Raw genomic sequence first — 14,349 nt, 5'->3', positions numbered from 1 at the left:
CCACTGAGCCACGCTGCTTCTCTGAGCCGTATGCCAGCGGAGGCAACTCTTTCGGTTAAATTGCACAGAACTACCACCACCCGACGTCTGGAAACCATAGCGGCGGGCTAATTAGAAGTTTTCATTTTCATTCATTCCTCCAATTGTATTTACTGAGCGCTTACTGTGTGCAGAGCACTGTACTAAGCGCTTGGGAAGTCCAAGTTGGCAACATAGAGAGACGTTCCCTACCCAACAGTGGGCTCACAGTCTAGTCATTTGCCGACAAGTTCTGGGGCCCGCTCACGGCCGATGCTCTGAGTCGGAAGAGATGCGAAGGGAAACGGGAGTTGACCCGTTTTTCAGGCCGCGGAGTCCAGCTAGCCCTTTCTTTCGTTCCCTTTCTCGTGGTGGCCACGGATACCGCCCTCAGCACGGACATCGTCCGGTCTGAGCCCCTCGAACCGAGCCGGTGCCCAACGCGGAGGAGCGGGATAAGGTACCCTGGCAAACCCCGATGAGAAACCGTAGACTGTAAGCTCCTCGTGGGCAGGGAACGGGCCCGCCAACACGGTGGTATCGTGCTCTCCCAAGCGCTTAGTGCAGTGCTCCGCCCGCAGTAGGCTCTCAATAAATACCACTGATGGATGAATGGATTGACTGGCAGAAGGCACAATTTCCCTACAAGCCTCAGGCCTTCCGTTTGATTGTAAGCGCCTTGAGGGCAGGAGATACAGGTTTTGTTTCTGTCACCCTCTCCCCATTCGAACCCACGACCTCAGATGCCAAAGCCTGTGCTCTTTCCGCTGAGCTCGCTGCTTCTACTACTACTAATTATTATTATTCTAATAATAGCATTTCCACTGAGCCACGCTGCTTCTCTGATTCCCAGGCCTGTGCTCTCTCCTTTAGACCACGCTGCTTATCGTACTCTTCCGAGAACTCAGTACAGTGCTCCGCTTATTGTAAGTGCTCAGTAAATAGCAGTGACGGGTTGATGAATACGGGGGGCTCGTGGGCTGTGCCAGAGGGCCGGGCTTCTCCCTGCCAAAAATGTCTGCCCTCAACGTCCGTAACCAGTTGTCAGCTGTGTGACTTTGGGCAAGCCACTTCACTTCTCTGGGCCTCAGTGACCTCATCTGGAAAACGGGGATGAAGACTGTGAGCACCCCCGTGGGACAACCTGATCACCTTGTAACGTCCCCAGTGCTTAGAACAGTGCTTTGCACGTAGTAAGCGCTTAACAAATGCCATTATTACCCAGAGTAAGCCCTCAATAAATATGATTGATTGATTGATTTGAGGCTGGGGGCCTACGAAGAACCCATTCATCACTGGTGGTTCTTTCTGGCCAGTTGATAATAATAATAATGGCATTTAGTAAGCGCTTACTATGTGCAAAGCACTGTTCTAAGCGCTGGGGGTGGATACAAGGTGATCAGGTTGCTCCACGCGGGGCTCACAGTCTTAACCCCCATTTTACAGATGAGGTAACTGAGGCACAGAGAAGTGAAGTGACTTGCCCAAGGTCACACAGCAGACATGTGGCAGAGTCAGGATTCGAACCCATGACCTCTGACTCCAAAGCCCGGGCCCTTTCGTGCAGTAGTCATTCAAGCGTTCATTCAGTCGTATTTATTGGGTGCTTACTATGTGCCAAGCACTTTGCTAAGTGCTTGGGAGACTACAACAGCGTGGCTCAGTGGAAAGAACATGGGCTTAGGAAGTCAGAGGTCATGGGTTTGAATCCCGGCCCAGCCACTTGTCAGCTGGGTGACCTGGGCAAGCCACTTAACTTCTCTGTGCCTCAGTTACCCCATCTGTAAAGTGGGGATTAAGACTGCCAGCCCCATGTGGGACTGTGTATTTGTTCGGCGCTTACTATGTGCCAGGCACTGTACTAAGCGCTGGGGGAGATCAATCAATTAATTGGATCATATTCATTCATTCATTCAATCGTATTTCTTGAGCTTTGAGGCAGTGTTACCAAGGCCAGCGACGCCGTAGACCGTAAGCTCACTGTGGGCAGGGAATGCGTCTGTTTATTGTTACATCGGCCTATCCCAAGCGCTCAGTACGGTGCTCTCGCCCTGTAAAGCGCTCAGTAAATCCGATCGGCTGCTGGAAAGACGATCAAAGAGCCGGTGAGCGGGTGGAATAGGGGCTCGGTCACCCCTCACCTCGGAATCTCCGTTCCCGTTTGACAGGTTAAAGAGGAAGTTGAGCCGAGTTCACCGTGGGGTCATTCTTTCCCTCCTCCTATCCCCCCCACTCCCGATCGCACCTTTCATCCCAACGCTTCCCTCCCCAGTTTCCCAACCGCCACGTAAACTCTCAAAGCAGCAAGCGGGAAGAGCCAGCCGCCCAGGAGGCCGGCCGGGAGCGGGATCTTCCGCTAAAGAGGCTGAGGGAGTCGAATAATAATAATAATGGTATTTATTAAGCGCTTCCTATGAAAAATTTCAGGTTCCTACAAATACGTGTCCAGTCGTTGGTTGGGATAGGTCTGGCAGCGAAGGTGTCACCAGAGGGTCTAGGCCTCCTGACAAGCAAAGGAAGCTGAATCGCACATGAGTGATGAAAAAATGGATTTTTCACCGGCTCCGTTAGGAGCCGCATTTGACTCCTTAACCATCCCATGACTCCACCCAAAAGGCCCAAGTCGTGGTGTCCTGAGCAGAAAAAAGTGTCTGTCCTCTGCCTCCGCCACGGCATAAATCATCCCTGGGCCTGGAATAGAATCTTTCATACATATTTAGGATCATACCATTGGTTTTCCTTTTCTTAAGCTAACAGTCAAATAGCATTTACTAAGTGCGTACTCTGGGCAAAGCACTGTACTAAGCACCGGGGCAGTAAAATACCGTAAATCAACATGATTTCTACCCTCAGACAAGCAGGAACTCTGCACACAGCGCTCAATAAATACGATTGAATGAATGAATGAACGAGCAGAAAGACCTGGATGCAAATGCCGGCTCCACCACTTGTCTACTCTGTGACTTTGGGCAAATCACTTAACTTTTATTTTTTTTTAATGGCATTTATTAAGCGCTTACTATGTGCAAAGCACTGTTCTAAGCGCTGGGGAGGTTACAAGGTGATCAGGTTGTCCCACGGGGGGCTCACAGTCTTAATCCCCGTTTTACAGATGAAGTAACTGAGGCACAGAGAAGTGAAGTGACTTGCCCCGAGTCACACAGCTGACAATTGGTGGAGCCGGGAATTGAGCCCATGACCTCTGACTCCAAAGCCCGGGCTCTTTCCATTGAGCCACGCTGCTTCTCTGGCTTCTTTGTGCCTTGGTTGTTTCATCTGTAAAATGGGGACGAAGACCGTGAAGCCCCATGTGGGACATGGACTGTGTCCAGCCTGATTGCTCACAGCCTTTTAGACTGTGAGCCCACTGTTGGGTAGGGAATGTCTCTATATGTTGCCAACTTCTACTTCCCAAGTGCTTAGTACAGTGCTCTGCACAGTAAGCACTCAATAAATACAATTGATTGACTTATTGTTGTCTGTCTCCCCCTTCTAGACTGTGAGCCCGCTGCCGGGTAGGGACCGTCTCTAGATGTTGCCAACTTGGACTTCCCAAGCGCTTAGTACAGTGCTCTGCACACAGTAAGCGCTCAATAAATACGATTGATTGCTCTGGCTCAAAGCAGCTAAGTGCCCCAAGCAAGTTTCCTTATTAGATTTGGTCCTTTGTCTTTTTTCCCTCACTCCAAACCGTTTGCCCTGCTACCATCCTAACTCAGCTTCTCCCCGCTCCTGCTCTTTTTCCCTCACTCCCAACCGTTTCCCCTGCTACCATCCTAACCCAGCTTCTCCCCGCTCCTGCTCATCCTAACCCGGCTTCTCCCCGCTCCTGCTTGCCACCTTCAGATCTTTGGAGATGCTTATCACATCCTTTTTGTCCCACTTTACCCCCCCCCGCCACAAACACACACGTACACTTTGTCCTTCCTCGGCCAAGCTGTGCGTATTTAATTTTGTCCAGTCTTTCCCCTGAAGTCAGCCTCCGTTTCACTGGCCTCCCTCCAGCTTGTCTGCATCCTTATGGCAATAAAGTAATAAAAACTTCATGTTCGGGCCCGGGTGTGGTCTCCCAAAGCCTCTGAACGGGTCCTGTTTCCCCCTCCAAACCCACTCCTCCTCTTCCCCCTCAGGCCTGGCCCGTCCTGGGGGGGGGGGGTCAAAGGTCAGGATCCCTAGCTCTGGGAGGGGGGCATTGCGAGGGGCGAGGTGGCCCCCGTGGTCAGAAGGGAGAGGATGGGGCTGGAGTGAGCGCCTTTTAGACTGTGAGCCCACTGTTGGGTAGGGACCGTCTCTATATGTTGCCAACTTGTACTTCCCAAGCGCTTAGTACAGTGCTCTGCACACAGTAAGCGCTTAATAAATACTGTTGATTGATTGAGCGCCAGCCCCTGTGCCCGCTCATCAGCCGGTCCTAAGCCCCCGCCGTAACTCCTTCCACAACTCAAAGGCCGTTAAAAGACCGAAAGGTTAAGAAGTGGGGCAAGCAAAGCCCCGCAGGAGGGAGAGCCCACTGTTGGGTAGGGACTGTCTCTATATGTTGCCAACTTGTACTTCCCAAGCGCTTAGTACAGTGCTCTGCACACAGTAAGCGCTCAGTAAATACGACTGATTGATTAATTGATTGATTGATTGAGAGCAGACTGGGGGACTGGGGAAAACGGAGGCGGAAGCCAGCAGAGACGAGCGAGAGGCTTGGGAAGGGGGCAGGATTCCCAGAGGAGAATCGAAGCCGGGGTCCGCCGGGAGGAAACAAGTTGCGTCCAGCGAGAGGCCGGAGGCAGAGGGAGCTTCAAGTTTTCCTGAAGGAGGTCGGCCTACTGGGCCGTCAGCCATGGTCCGCAGTGGAGAAGGGCTAGTCAGAATGGTAACAAGCTACGATGGTGATGATGGTCAGCTGTGTGACTTGGGGCAAGTCACTTCACTTCTCTGGGCCTCGGTTCCCTCATCTGGAAAATGGGGATGAAGACGGTGGGACAACCTGATCACCTGGTAACCTCCCCAGCGCTCAGAACAGTGCTTTCCACATAGTAAGCGCTTAATAAATGCCATCATTATTATCATTATTATTATTCTCTGTGCCTCAGTTACCTCATCTGTAAAATGGGGATGAAGACGGTGAGCTCCCTGTGGGACAACCTGATCACCTTGTAACCTCCCCAGCGCTCAGAACAGTGCTTTCCACATAGTAAGCGCTTAATAAATGCCATCATTATTATCATTATTATTATTCTCTGTGCCTCAGTTACCTCATCTGTAAAATGGGGATGAAGACGGTGAGCTCCCTGTGGGACAACCTGATCACCTTGTAACCTCCCCAGCGCTCAGAACAGTGCTTTCCACATAGTAAGCGCTTAATAAATGCCATCATCATTATTATTATTATTCTCTGTGCCTCAGTTACCTCATCTGTAAAATGCGGGTGAAGACTGGGAGCCCCCCGTGGGACAACCTGATCACCTTATAACCTCCCCAGCGCTTAGAACAGTCCTTTGCACGTAGTAAGCGCTTAATAAATGCCATCATTATTATTATTATTATTCTCTGTGCCTCAGTGACCTCATCTGTAAAATGGGGATAAAGACTGGGAGCCTCCCGTGGGACAACCTGATCACCTTGTAACCTCCCCAGCGCTTAGAACAGTGCTTTGCACATAGGAAGCGCTTAATAAATGCCATTATTATTGTTATAATAATGCGCCCATATATACTTTCTGTCCTGCGAAAAGGGCCTTGGAAAAGTGAGCCCCCCTGCAACTGCGGCCTTACACCCTGATTACAGTGTTTAGAACAGTGCTTGGCACATAGTAAGCGCTTAATAAATGCCATCGTTATTATTACCCAGGGCTGGTGGATGGGATCTCCAGGCAGACCTGCCCGCGCGGCCTTCCTCCCCAGCGCGAGCCGGAAAAATCTCCCAGGGGAACGCTTTGAGGGATCAGGGCGGGGAATTACCAATTCTACCCGTAAAATTAAAATTTGCTTTGGAAGTCTTTCCCCTTCGCCAGCAACCCAAGGCACCGCATGAGGTTTCCTGGGCTCGGAGAGCTTCTGCTCCGCCTCTTCAGCCTCATAATTATAATAATAATGAAGGCATTTATTAAGCGCTTACTGTGCGCAAAGCACTGTTCTAAGCGCTGGGGGGGTTACCGGGTGATCAGGTTGTCCCGTGGGGGGCTCACAGTCTTCATCCCCATTTGACAGATGAGGTTACTGAGGCCCAGAGAAGTGAAGTGACTTGCCCAAAGTCACACCGCTGACAATTGGTGAAGTCGGGATTTGAATAATAATAATAATAATAATAATAATAATAATGGCATTTATTAAGCACTTACTATGTGCAAAGCACTGTTCTAAGCGCTGGAGAGGTTACCGGGTGACCAGGTTGTCCCACGGGGGGCTCACAGTCTTCATCCCCATTTTCCAGATGAGGTAACTGAGGCCCAGAGAAGTGAAGTGACTTGCCCAAAGTCACACAGCTGACAAGTGGTTGAGTCAGGATTTGAACCCATGACCACTGACCCGGGCCGGGCTTTTTCCACTGAGTGTGATCTACCGACCCCCCGCCCCTCCCCGTGGAGCATTTGTTTGCTTGTTTATTTTTTTACACTGGTACGTACAATTCATAGGATATTTGTTACTCATTGATTGGGTCGAGGTTATCTGTCTACAAGACTTTCTCCAAACAATGAAATTCTCCCAATGCCCCGCTATGGGACAAGGAAGATTCAGATCCTGGTGGCATCAAATATTTATTTCCACATCCGCTATCTAATTTGCTTGTTTATTTTTTTACACTGGTACGTACAATTCATAGGATATTCGTTACTCATTGATTGGGTCGAGGTTATCTGTCAACAAGACTTTCTCCAAACAATGAAATTCTCCCAATGCCCCGCTACGGGACAAGGAAGATTCAGATGCTGGTGGCATCAAATATTTCTTTCTGCATCTGCTATCTAAGAGACATCTGTAAGACTGGGTTGAAAATACAATTGAGACTTTTTCCTCTTGGCTGGGTCATCACAACACTACGTTAGGAAATGTTTGGACAGTGTTAACAATCAATCAGTCAATCAATCGTATTTATTGAGTACTTACTGTGTGCAAAGCACAGCAGTTGGAAAACGTTTAGTACATATTTACTCTTTTTATTTTGTTAATTCATTCATTCAGTCAGTCATATTTATTGAGCGCTCAATAAATATGATTGATTGATAGATTGATTACTGTGTGCAGAGCACTGTACTAAGCACTTGGGAAGACCAAGTTGGCAACATATAGAGATGGTCCCTACCCAACAGCGGGCTCACAGTCTAGATGGGGGAGACAGACAACAAAACAAAACATTAACAAAATAAAAGAAGTAGAATAGTAAATGGCTCTAAGTATTAATAATAATAGTAATAATAATAATGACACTTATTAAGCACCTACTATGTGCCAAGCACTGTTCTAAGCGCCGGGGAGGTTACAAGGTGAGCAGGTTATCCCACGCGGGGCTCACAGTCTTAATCCCCATTTTCCAGATGAGGGAACTGAGGCCCAGAGAAGCGAGGTAACCTGCCCAAAGTCACCCAGCTGACAATGGGCGGAGCCGGGATTTGAACCCATGACCTCTGACTCCAAAGCCCGGGCTCTTTCCACTGAGCCACGCTGCTTCTCTTGTTCTGACGATTTCGACACCTGTCTCCGCGTTTCGTTTTGTCGTCCGTCTCCCTCGTCTAGCCTGTGAGCCCGCTGTCGGGTAGGGACCGTCTCGAGATGTTGCCGACTAGTAGTTCCCAAGCGCTTAGTCCAGTGCTCGGCACACAGTGAGCACTCAATAAATACGATTGAATGAAGGAATGACTAGGGGGGCGTTCCCGGGAAGGTCTCCTCCCCGTCCCCCCGGCGAGAGGGCCGAATCCGGCGACCCCCGTCCCTGGCACCCCTCCTCCCGCGCCCTTCAACTCCGCGTTCCCACCGCCCTCTCTGCTTCTCGTAGCCTTGTTTACACTGCAAGGGTCTGCAGGCCAGCCGGGAGAGAGCCAAGCTGAATTCTGTCCCGCCTCACACATCAGCCCCCAAACCCCAAAGATAAACTTGGCTCTCCCAAGCACTCCACGCGGTGGTCATGTCAGGAGCGGAGAGAATCCAGCTGGAGGGGCCCAAGCCGGGCCCGGGGGCCGGACCGGGAGAGCATCATCTGCCAGCGAGTCGTCAAGCCCGCGGGAGCCGAGCCAAGGAGAGGCTCAACCGCCACACCTCCCGGGCCTCTCGGCCACGTTCATTCACTCATTCACTCATTCATTCATTCAATCGTATTTATTGAGCGCTTACTGCGTGCAGAGCACTGGCAACATCTAGAGACGGCCCCGACCCAACAGCGGGCTCACAGTCTAGAAGGGGGAAGACAGACGACAAAACCAAACAAGTAGACAGGCGTCAGTGGCATCCGTAGCTCTCCCAGTTCGTTCAATCGTATTTATTGAGCGCTGACTGTGCGCAGAGCACTGGGCTAAGCGCTTGGGAAGTCCAGGTTGGCAACATCTAGAGACGGTCCCGACCCAACAGCGGTCTCACAGTCTAGAAGGGGGAAGACAGACTACAAAACCAAACAAGTAGACAGGCATCAGTGGCATCTGTAGGTCTCCCAATTCATTCAATTGTATTTATTGAGCGCTTACTGTGCGCAGAGCACTGGACTAAGCACTTGGGAAGTCCAGGTTGGCAACATCTAGAGACGGTCCCGACCCAACAGCGGGCTCACAGTCTAGAAGGGGGAAGACAGACGACAAAACCAAACAGACAGGCGTCACAGTGGCATCCGTAGCTCTCCCAGTTCGTTTGATCGTATTTATTGAGCGCTTACTGTGCGCAGAGCACTGGTCTAAGCGCTTGGGAAGTCCAGGTTGGCAACATATAGAGATGGTCCCAACCCAACAGCGGGCTCACAGTCTAGAAGGGGGAAGACAGATGACAAAACCAAACAAGTAGACAGGCGTCAGTGGCATCCGTAGCTCTCCCAATTCCTTCAATCGTATTTATTGAGTGCTTACTGTGTGCAGAGCACTGTACTAAGCGCTTGGGAAGTCCAAGTTGGCAACATATAGAGACGGTCCCAACCCAACAGTGGGCTCACAGTCTAGAAGGGCTCAGGCCAGTGCTCTGCCCACGGCAAGCGCTCAATAAATACGACCGTCCGCCCGGGCACTCAATCATATTTATTGAGTATATAGCTATAATTCTATTTGTTCTGACAATTTTGACACCTGTCTACATGTTTTGTTTTGTTGTCTGTCTTCCCCTTCTAGACTGCGAGCCCGCTGTTGGGTAGGGGCCGTCTCTCCATGTTGCCAACTTGGACTTCCCAAGCGCTTAGTCCAGTGCTCTGCGCACAGTAAGCGCTCAATAAATATGATTGAATGAATGAATGAATGAATTGAGCGCTTACTGTGTGCAGAGCACTGGACGAAGCGCTTGGGAAGTCCAAGTTGGCAACATAGAGATGAGGTGACTGAGGCATAGCGAACGTAAGTGACTTGCCCAATATCACACAGCAGACAAGTGGTGGAGAAAGGGTCAGTCATTCGTTCATTCATTCAATCATTTATTGAGCGCTTACTGTGTGCAGAGCACTGGACTAAGTGTTTGGAAAGTACAATTTGACAACAGAGACAATCCCTACCCAACAATGGGCTTACAGTCTAGAAGGGAGGGAGGGGGGGAAGAACCCAGGTCCTCTGACTCTTGGGCTCGGGTTCTTACTGCTAGACGCCGCGGCTTCTTATTTTTAGGCCTGTCTTCCTGTGAGAATGGGTTCCGCACGTTTACCATGGAGGAGACTAGTAATAGTGCAATTATTATTGTAATATTGTATGTAATTATTGTAACAGTAATTGTACTTGTTAAGCCCTTACTATGTACCAAACACTGTTCTACGTTCTGGGGTCGATACAAGTTAATTCCCAGACTGAGCCCCCTCCTTCCTCTTCCTCTTTTCCCCCTCCCCACAGCACCTGTTTATATGTATATATGTTTGTGCATGTTTATTACTCTTACTTGTACATATTCTATTTATTTTATTTTGTTAATATGTTTCGTTTCGTCGTCTGTCTCCCCCTTCTAGACTGTGATCCCACTGTCGGGTAGGGACCGTCTCTAGATGTTGCCAACCTGGACTTCCCAAGCGCTTAGTCCAGTGCTCTGAGCACAGTAAGCGCTCAATAAATACGACTGAATGAATATAGAGACGGTCCCGACCCGACTGCGGGCTCACAGTCTAATAATGGTATTTGTTAAGCGCTTACTATGTGCAAAACACTGTTCTGAGTGCTGGGAAGGATACAAGGTGATCAGGTTGGCCCCCGTGGGGCTCACAGTTTTATTCCCCATTTTCCAGATGAGGTAACTGAGACCCAGAGAAGTGAAGTGACTTGCACATCAACCGAGAATCGGCCTCTCTGGGTCCTGGGAGCCCCTCCGCCGGCCCCAGGAAACAACGTGGGGCACAGTGTCTATCGAAGCCCATGCCTCGTTCTCGCCCGTCCCTCCGTCAACCCCCGGCCCACGTCCTCCCCGTGGCCCGGAATGCCCTCCCTCCGCACATCCGCCAAACTAGCTCTCTTCCTCCTTTCAAAGCCCTACTGAGAGCTCACCTCCTCCGGGAGGCCTTCCCAGATGGAGCCCCCTTAATAATAATAATAATAATAATAATAATAATAATGGCATTTATTAAGTGCTTACTATGTGTCAAGCACTGTTCTGAGCGCTGGGGAGGTTATAAGGTGATCAGGTTGTCCCTCGGAGGGCTCACAGTCTTCATCCCCATTTTCCAGATGAGGGAACCGAGGCCCAGAGAAGTGAAGTGACTTGCCCAGAGTCACACAGCTGACAAGTGGCGGAGCTGGGATTTGAACCCATGACCTCTGACTCCAAAGCCCGGGCTCTTTCCACTGAGCCACGCTGCTTCCTCCTTCGGCACCCTCACAGCCCTTTTCCCTCTCCTCCGCCCTACCTCCTTCCCCTCCCCACGGCACCTGTATATATGTTTGTACAGATTTATTACTCTATTTTACTTGGACGTATTCACTATTCTGTTCATTTTGCGAAAGCCGTGCATCTAGCTCTCTTTCTATTTATTCTGAAGCCTTGCCACCCGTCCACCCGTCCACGTGTTTTGTTTTGTCGTCAGCCTCCCCCTCCTAGCCTGTGAGCCCGTTGGCGGGTAGGGACCGTCTCTACCTGTTGCCGACTTGGACTCCCCAGGCGCTTAGCCCAGTGCTCTGCACACAGTAAGCGCTCACTAAATACGATTGCATGAACGAATGAATCTGGAACCGACGGGGCCCGGGATTCAACGTTTTCCTCTTTTCTTTTGTAGCCAAGCGGGTGAATGACGTAATCGTGGGGAGCGACCAGCTCATGGAGATCTGAGACCCCCTCCCCGCCTCTACATGCACACACACACACACAAACCCCCCACACGCCCCGACGGCTCCCGGCGCGGGGGACTTTTGTGATGCCTCAGAATTCCAGCCCCACGGTTCCCCAGGGATCGGGAACGCGGCCCCCGCCCGCGCTTCCATCGCCGACGCTCGCCTCCCCTCTAAGCTTCGTGTGTATTTATCTCCCAATAAAGAAGCGTTTTTCAGAGTGGTCTTTCTTCGGCGCTCACTCCCAGGCTCCCCGCCCCCCGCCGAGCCCCGGGGGGCTATTCCGAGCGGGGATCCCGGTCCGCGGAGGCTCAGCGAACACATTGTACTCTTCCAGCGGGTCTAGAGTGCAGACCACACAGGATCGCGGTGTAGGACCGACGCGGCTCATCTCACGCCGATATAAACCAAGGCTCTGTAGTCCGTCCCGGCCGTCCCCCGCTTCCCGCCCCCCGCCCCAAGGGAAGCAGCAGCTGCTCCGCCGTCACGTCTGCACAATGGGTGAGCTGTTGAAACCAAAGCCGGGGGGCCGAACCACTTCCTCCCGGCGCCCGGGCCTTCTCCGTCACCCTCCGGACGAGCCCTGCCACCCGAGGCGGGCGGCGGGGCAGCTCTGGCCATCGGACTTCTGCTCTTCCATGCCACCCCCTCCCCACGTCGGCCCAGCCATTCCACGGGGGCACCCCCAAAAGGCCATGGGAGCTCTTGGCCCCCCCCGCCGGGGTCTCCCGATCAAGGCCGCAGGTCCTGGAGGTGGTTGAGAGATTGATAATAATAAAAATAATGGCATTTATTAAGCGCTTACTATGTGCAAAGCACTGTTCTAAGCGCTGGGGAGTTTATAAGGTGATGAGGTCCCACGTGGGGCTCACAGTCTTAATCCCCATTTTACAGATGAGGGAACTGAGGCACAGAGAAGTGAAGTGACTTGCCCAGAGTCACCCAGCTGACAAGTGGCCGAGCCGGGATTTGAACCGATGACCTGTGACTCCAAAGCCCGGGCTCTTTCCACTGAGCCACACTGTGAGCCTGACTTGGCTCAGGGGCTGTGTCCAACCTGATCGTCTTATACGTATTCTAGCATTTAGAACAGTGCTTGACACATAGTTATGCTGAACTCTCGTAGATTTTCTCTATTTTTTTCTTCTACCATCTATATACCTTAAATGAATCAATAAACAACATTTTCTAGTATTGCTCATCTCCCATATTATGGAATTTTAAATTTTGCCATTTTTGTTTCAGTAATCCTTAACCTAGAAAAACACCCGCCTCTATATTGCTTTTTTAAGAGTAAGTTTTCCAGTCTACTCTCCCATTTATACAGCTCAATGTGTTATAATGAATATGGCCCCCGAGGGCAACGGGCCGGCGGAGCGGGGTGGCCTAGACCCCAGCAGGGACCGGGACCGGCCTAGAGGCTCGGCTCCGCCACGTTAGGCCGCCCAAGTGGGCGAGCTCGACCCTTCGGTCCTTGCCGACGTATGCCAGTGAACCCTGAGGCTCCGTCTCTGCTTTCTAGAGTCACCCCGATGGAAGACCCGACTTTTCAATCCATCCGTCGGCGGTATTTAAAGCGCTTATTGTCGGCGCGCTAGACACCTGGGGACGTCGAATTGGACAGAGGTGGTAGATGGGATCCCCGCCCCCAAGGAGCGTACCGTCTTCCAGACTGTGAGCCCGCTGTTGGGTAGGGACCGTCTCTATATGTTGCCAACTTGCACTTCCCAAGCGCTTAGTACAGTGCTCTGCACACGGTCAGCGCTCAATAAATACGATTGAATGAATGAATGAATCTACGGCCCTGTCACTGCTGGTGCAGAGGCGACCAACACGTCGAACGTCGACTGATTGGGAGAAGGGAGCAGAAGCGCCTTGCGGGCAGGAAACAGCTCCTGCTCTCGTGGTACCTTCCCAAGCGCTTAGTACAGGACAGGGCACCCTTAATAATAATAATAATGGCATTTATGAAGCGCTTACTGTGTGCCAAGCACTGTTCTAAGCGCTGGGGAGGTTACAAGGTGATCAGGTTGTCCCACGGGGGGCTCCCAGTCTTCATCCCCATTTTCCAGATGAGGGAACTGAGGTCCAGAGAAGTGAAGTGACTTGCCCAGAGTCACACAGCAGACAATTGGCGGAGTCGGGATTTGAACCCATGACCCCTGACTCCAAAGCCCGGGCTCTTTCCATTGAGCCATGCTGCCTTAAGGTGCTCAGTAAATAGCAATGGCTTTTTGGAGGGGCGGACAGGCTAAGGCATCGATCTAGAGAGGCCTTGTTTGTTGAATGTGGAACACCACAGTATAGATGAAACCCTGTTTCCTAGCCTTTGTGTGAGTTTTCAACCTTTAAAACTCTGCCACGTTTTGGTTAATAGTTTCTGTTTTATCCCTTTATGTCTTAATTATATGTTCACTTCTTGCTTTGGTGCCTTTATTTAGGTAATTGGGAAGGGGGCGGGGGAACCATTCTGGTGCGCCTTGAAATTTCCGCATTAATTTACTGTTCTGTGACACTCTCCAACCTGGCCCGAATTTGCGGGAGTATTCCTTCCCTCTTCCGACTTTTACGACCTGCAGGTGTTTGGTGGGACATAAAAGCAGGTCCCGGGGTGAGATTTCACAGCCCCGAATTATCAAAGTGAAGATTCCCTCTTGATGTCCTCGACAACGTGGGTGGCAGTTAATTATGAAGAATAATTTGAAATCCTCTTTCATACCTGACTTCAAAAATCCCAAGGCACTGAGAGTTAACGTGCTTGCCCTGATCTTGGTGCTTTTCTAATTGGGCCTGGTCAGGATGATTACTGACGTGGGTGAGTTGGGGGGGACCTGACACCCCTCAAAGAGGTGTTCAATCCAGTCTCCCATGAGAGGTGTCCAATCCAGTCTCCCATACTTTGGGGGGGTAGCTTGGTG

At 51.1% G+C, this 14,349-nt stretch overlaps 1 protein-coding gene across 2 annotated transcripts in view; it reads left to right on the top strand.

Annotated features, from left to right (window-relative positions):
* Positions 1–11,651, top strand: part of EIF2B3 (eukaryotic translation initiation factor 2B subunit gamma) — a 179,187-nt gene extending 167,536 nt beyond the window's left edge. For both annotated transcript variants that reach the window (XM_038759945.1, XM_038759946.1), the window contains exon 12: positions 11,380–11,651. In XM_038759945.1, coding sequence (XP_038615873.1) covers positions 11,380–11,432 — 53 coding nt within the window. In that variant the 3' untranslated portion in view covers positions 11,433–11,651. The remainder of the gene's footprint in view (positions 1–11,379) is intronic.
* The last annotated feature ends 2,698 nt before the right edge of the window (positions 11,652–14,349 follow it).

Source organism: Tachyglossus aculeatus, chromosome 18 (assembly GCF_015852505.1).
Source record: "Tachyglossus aculeatus isolate mTacAcu1 chromosome 18, mTacAcu1.pri, whole genome shotgun sequence".
Classification (NCBI taxonomy): domain Eukaryota; kingdom Metazoa; phylum Chordata; class Mammalia; order Monotremata; family Tachyglossidae; genus Tachyglossus; species Tachyglossus aculeatus.
The sequence above is the reverse complement of the archived record's forward strand: the minus strand, read 5'-3'. Positions and strand labels throughout refer to the sequence as shown.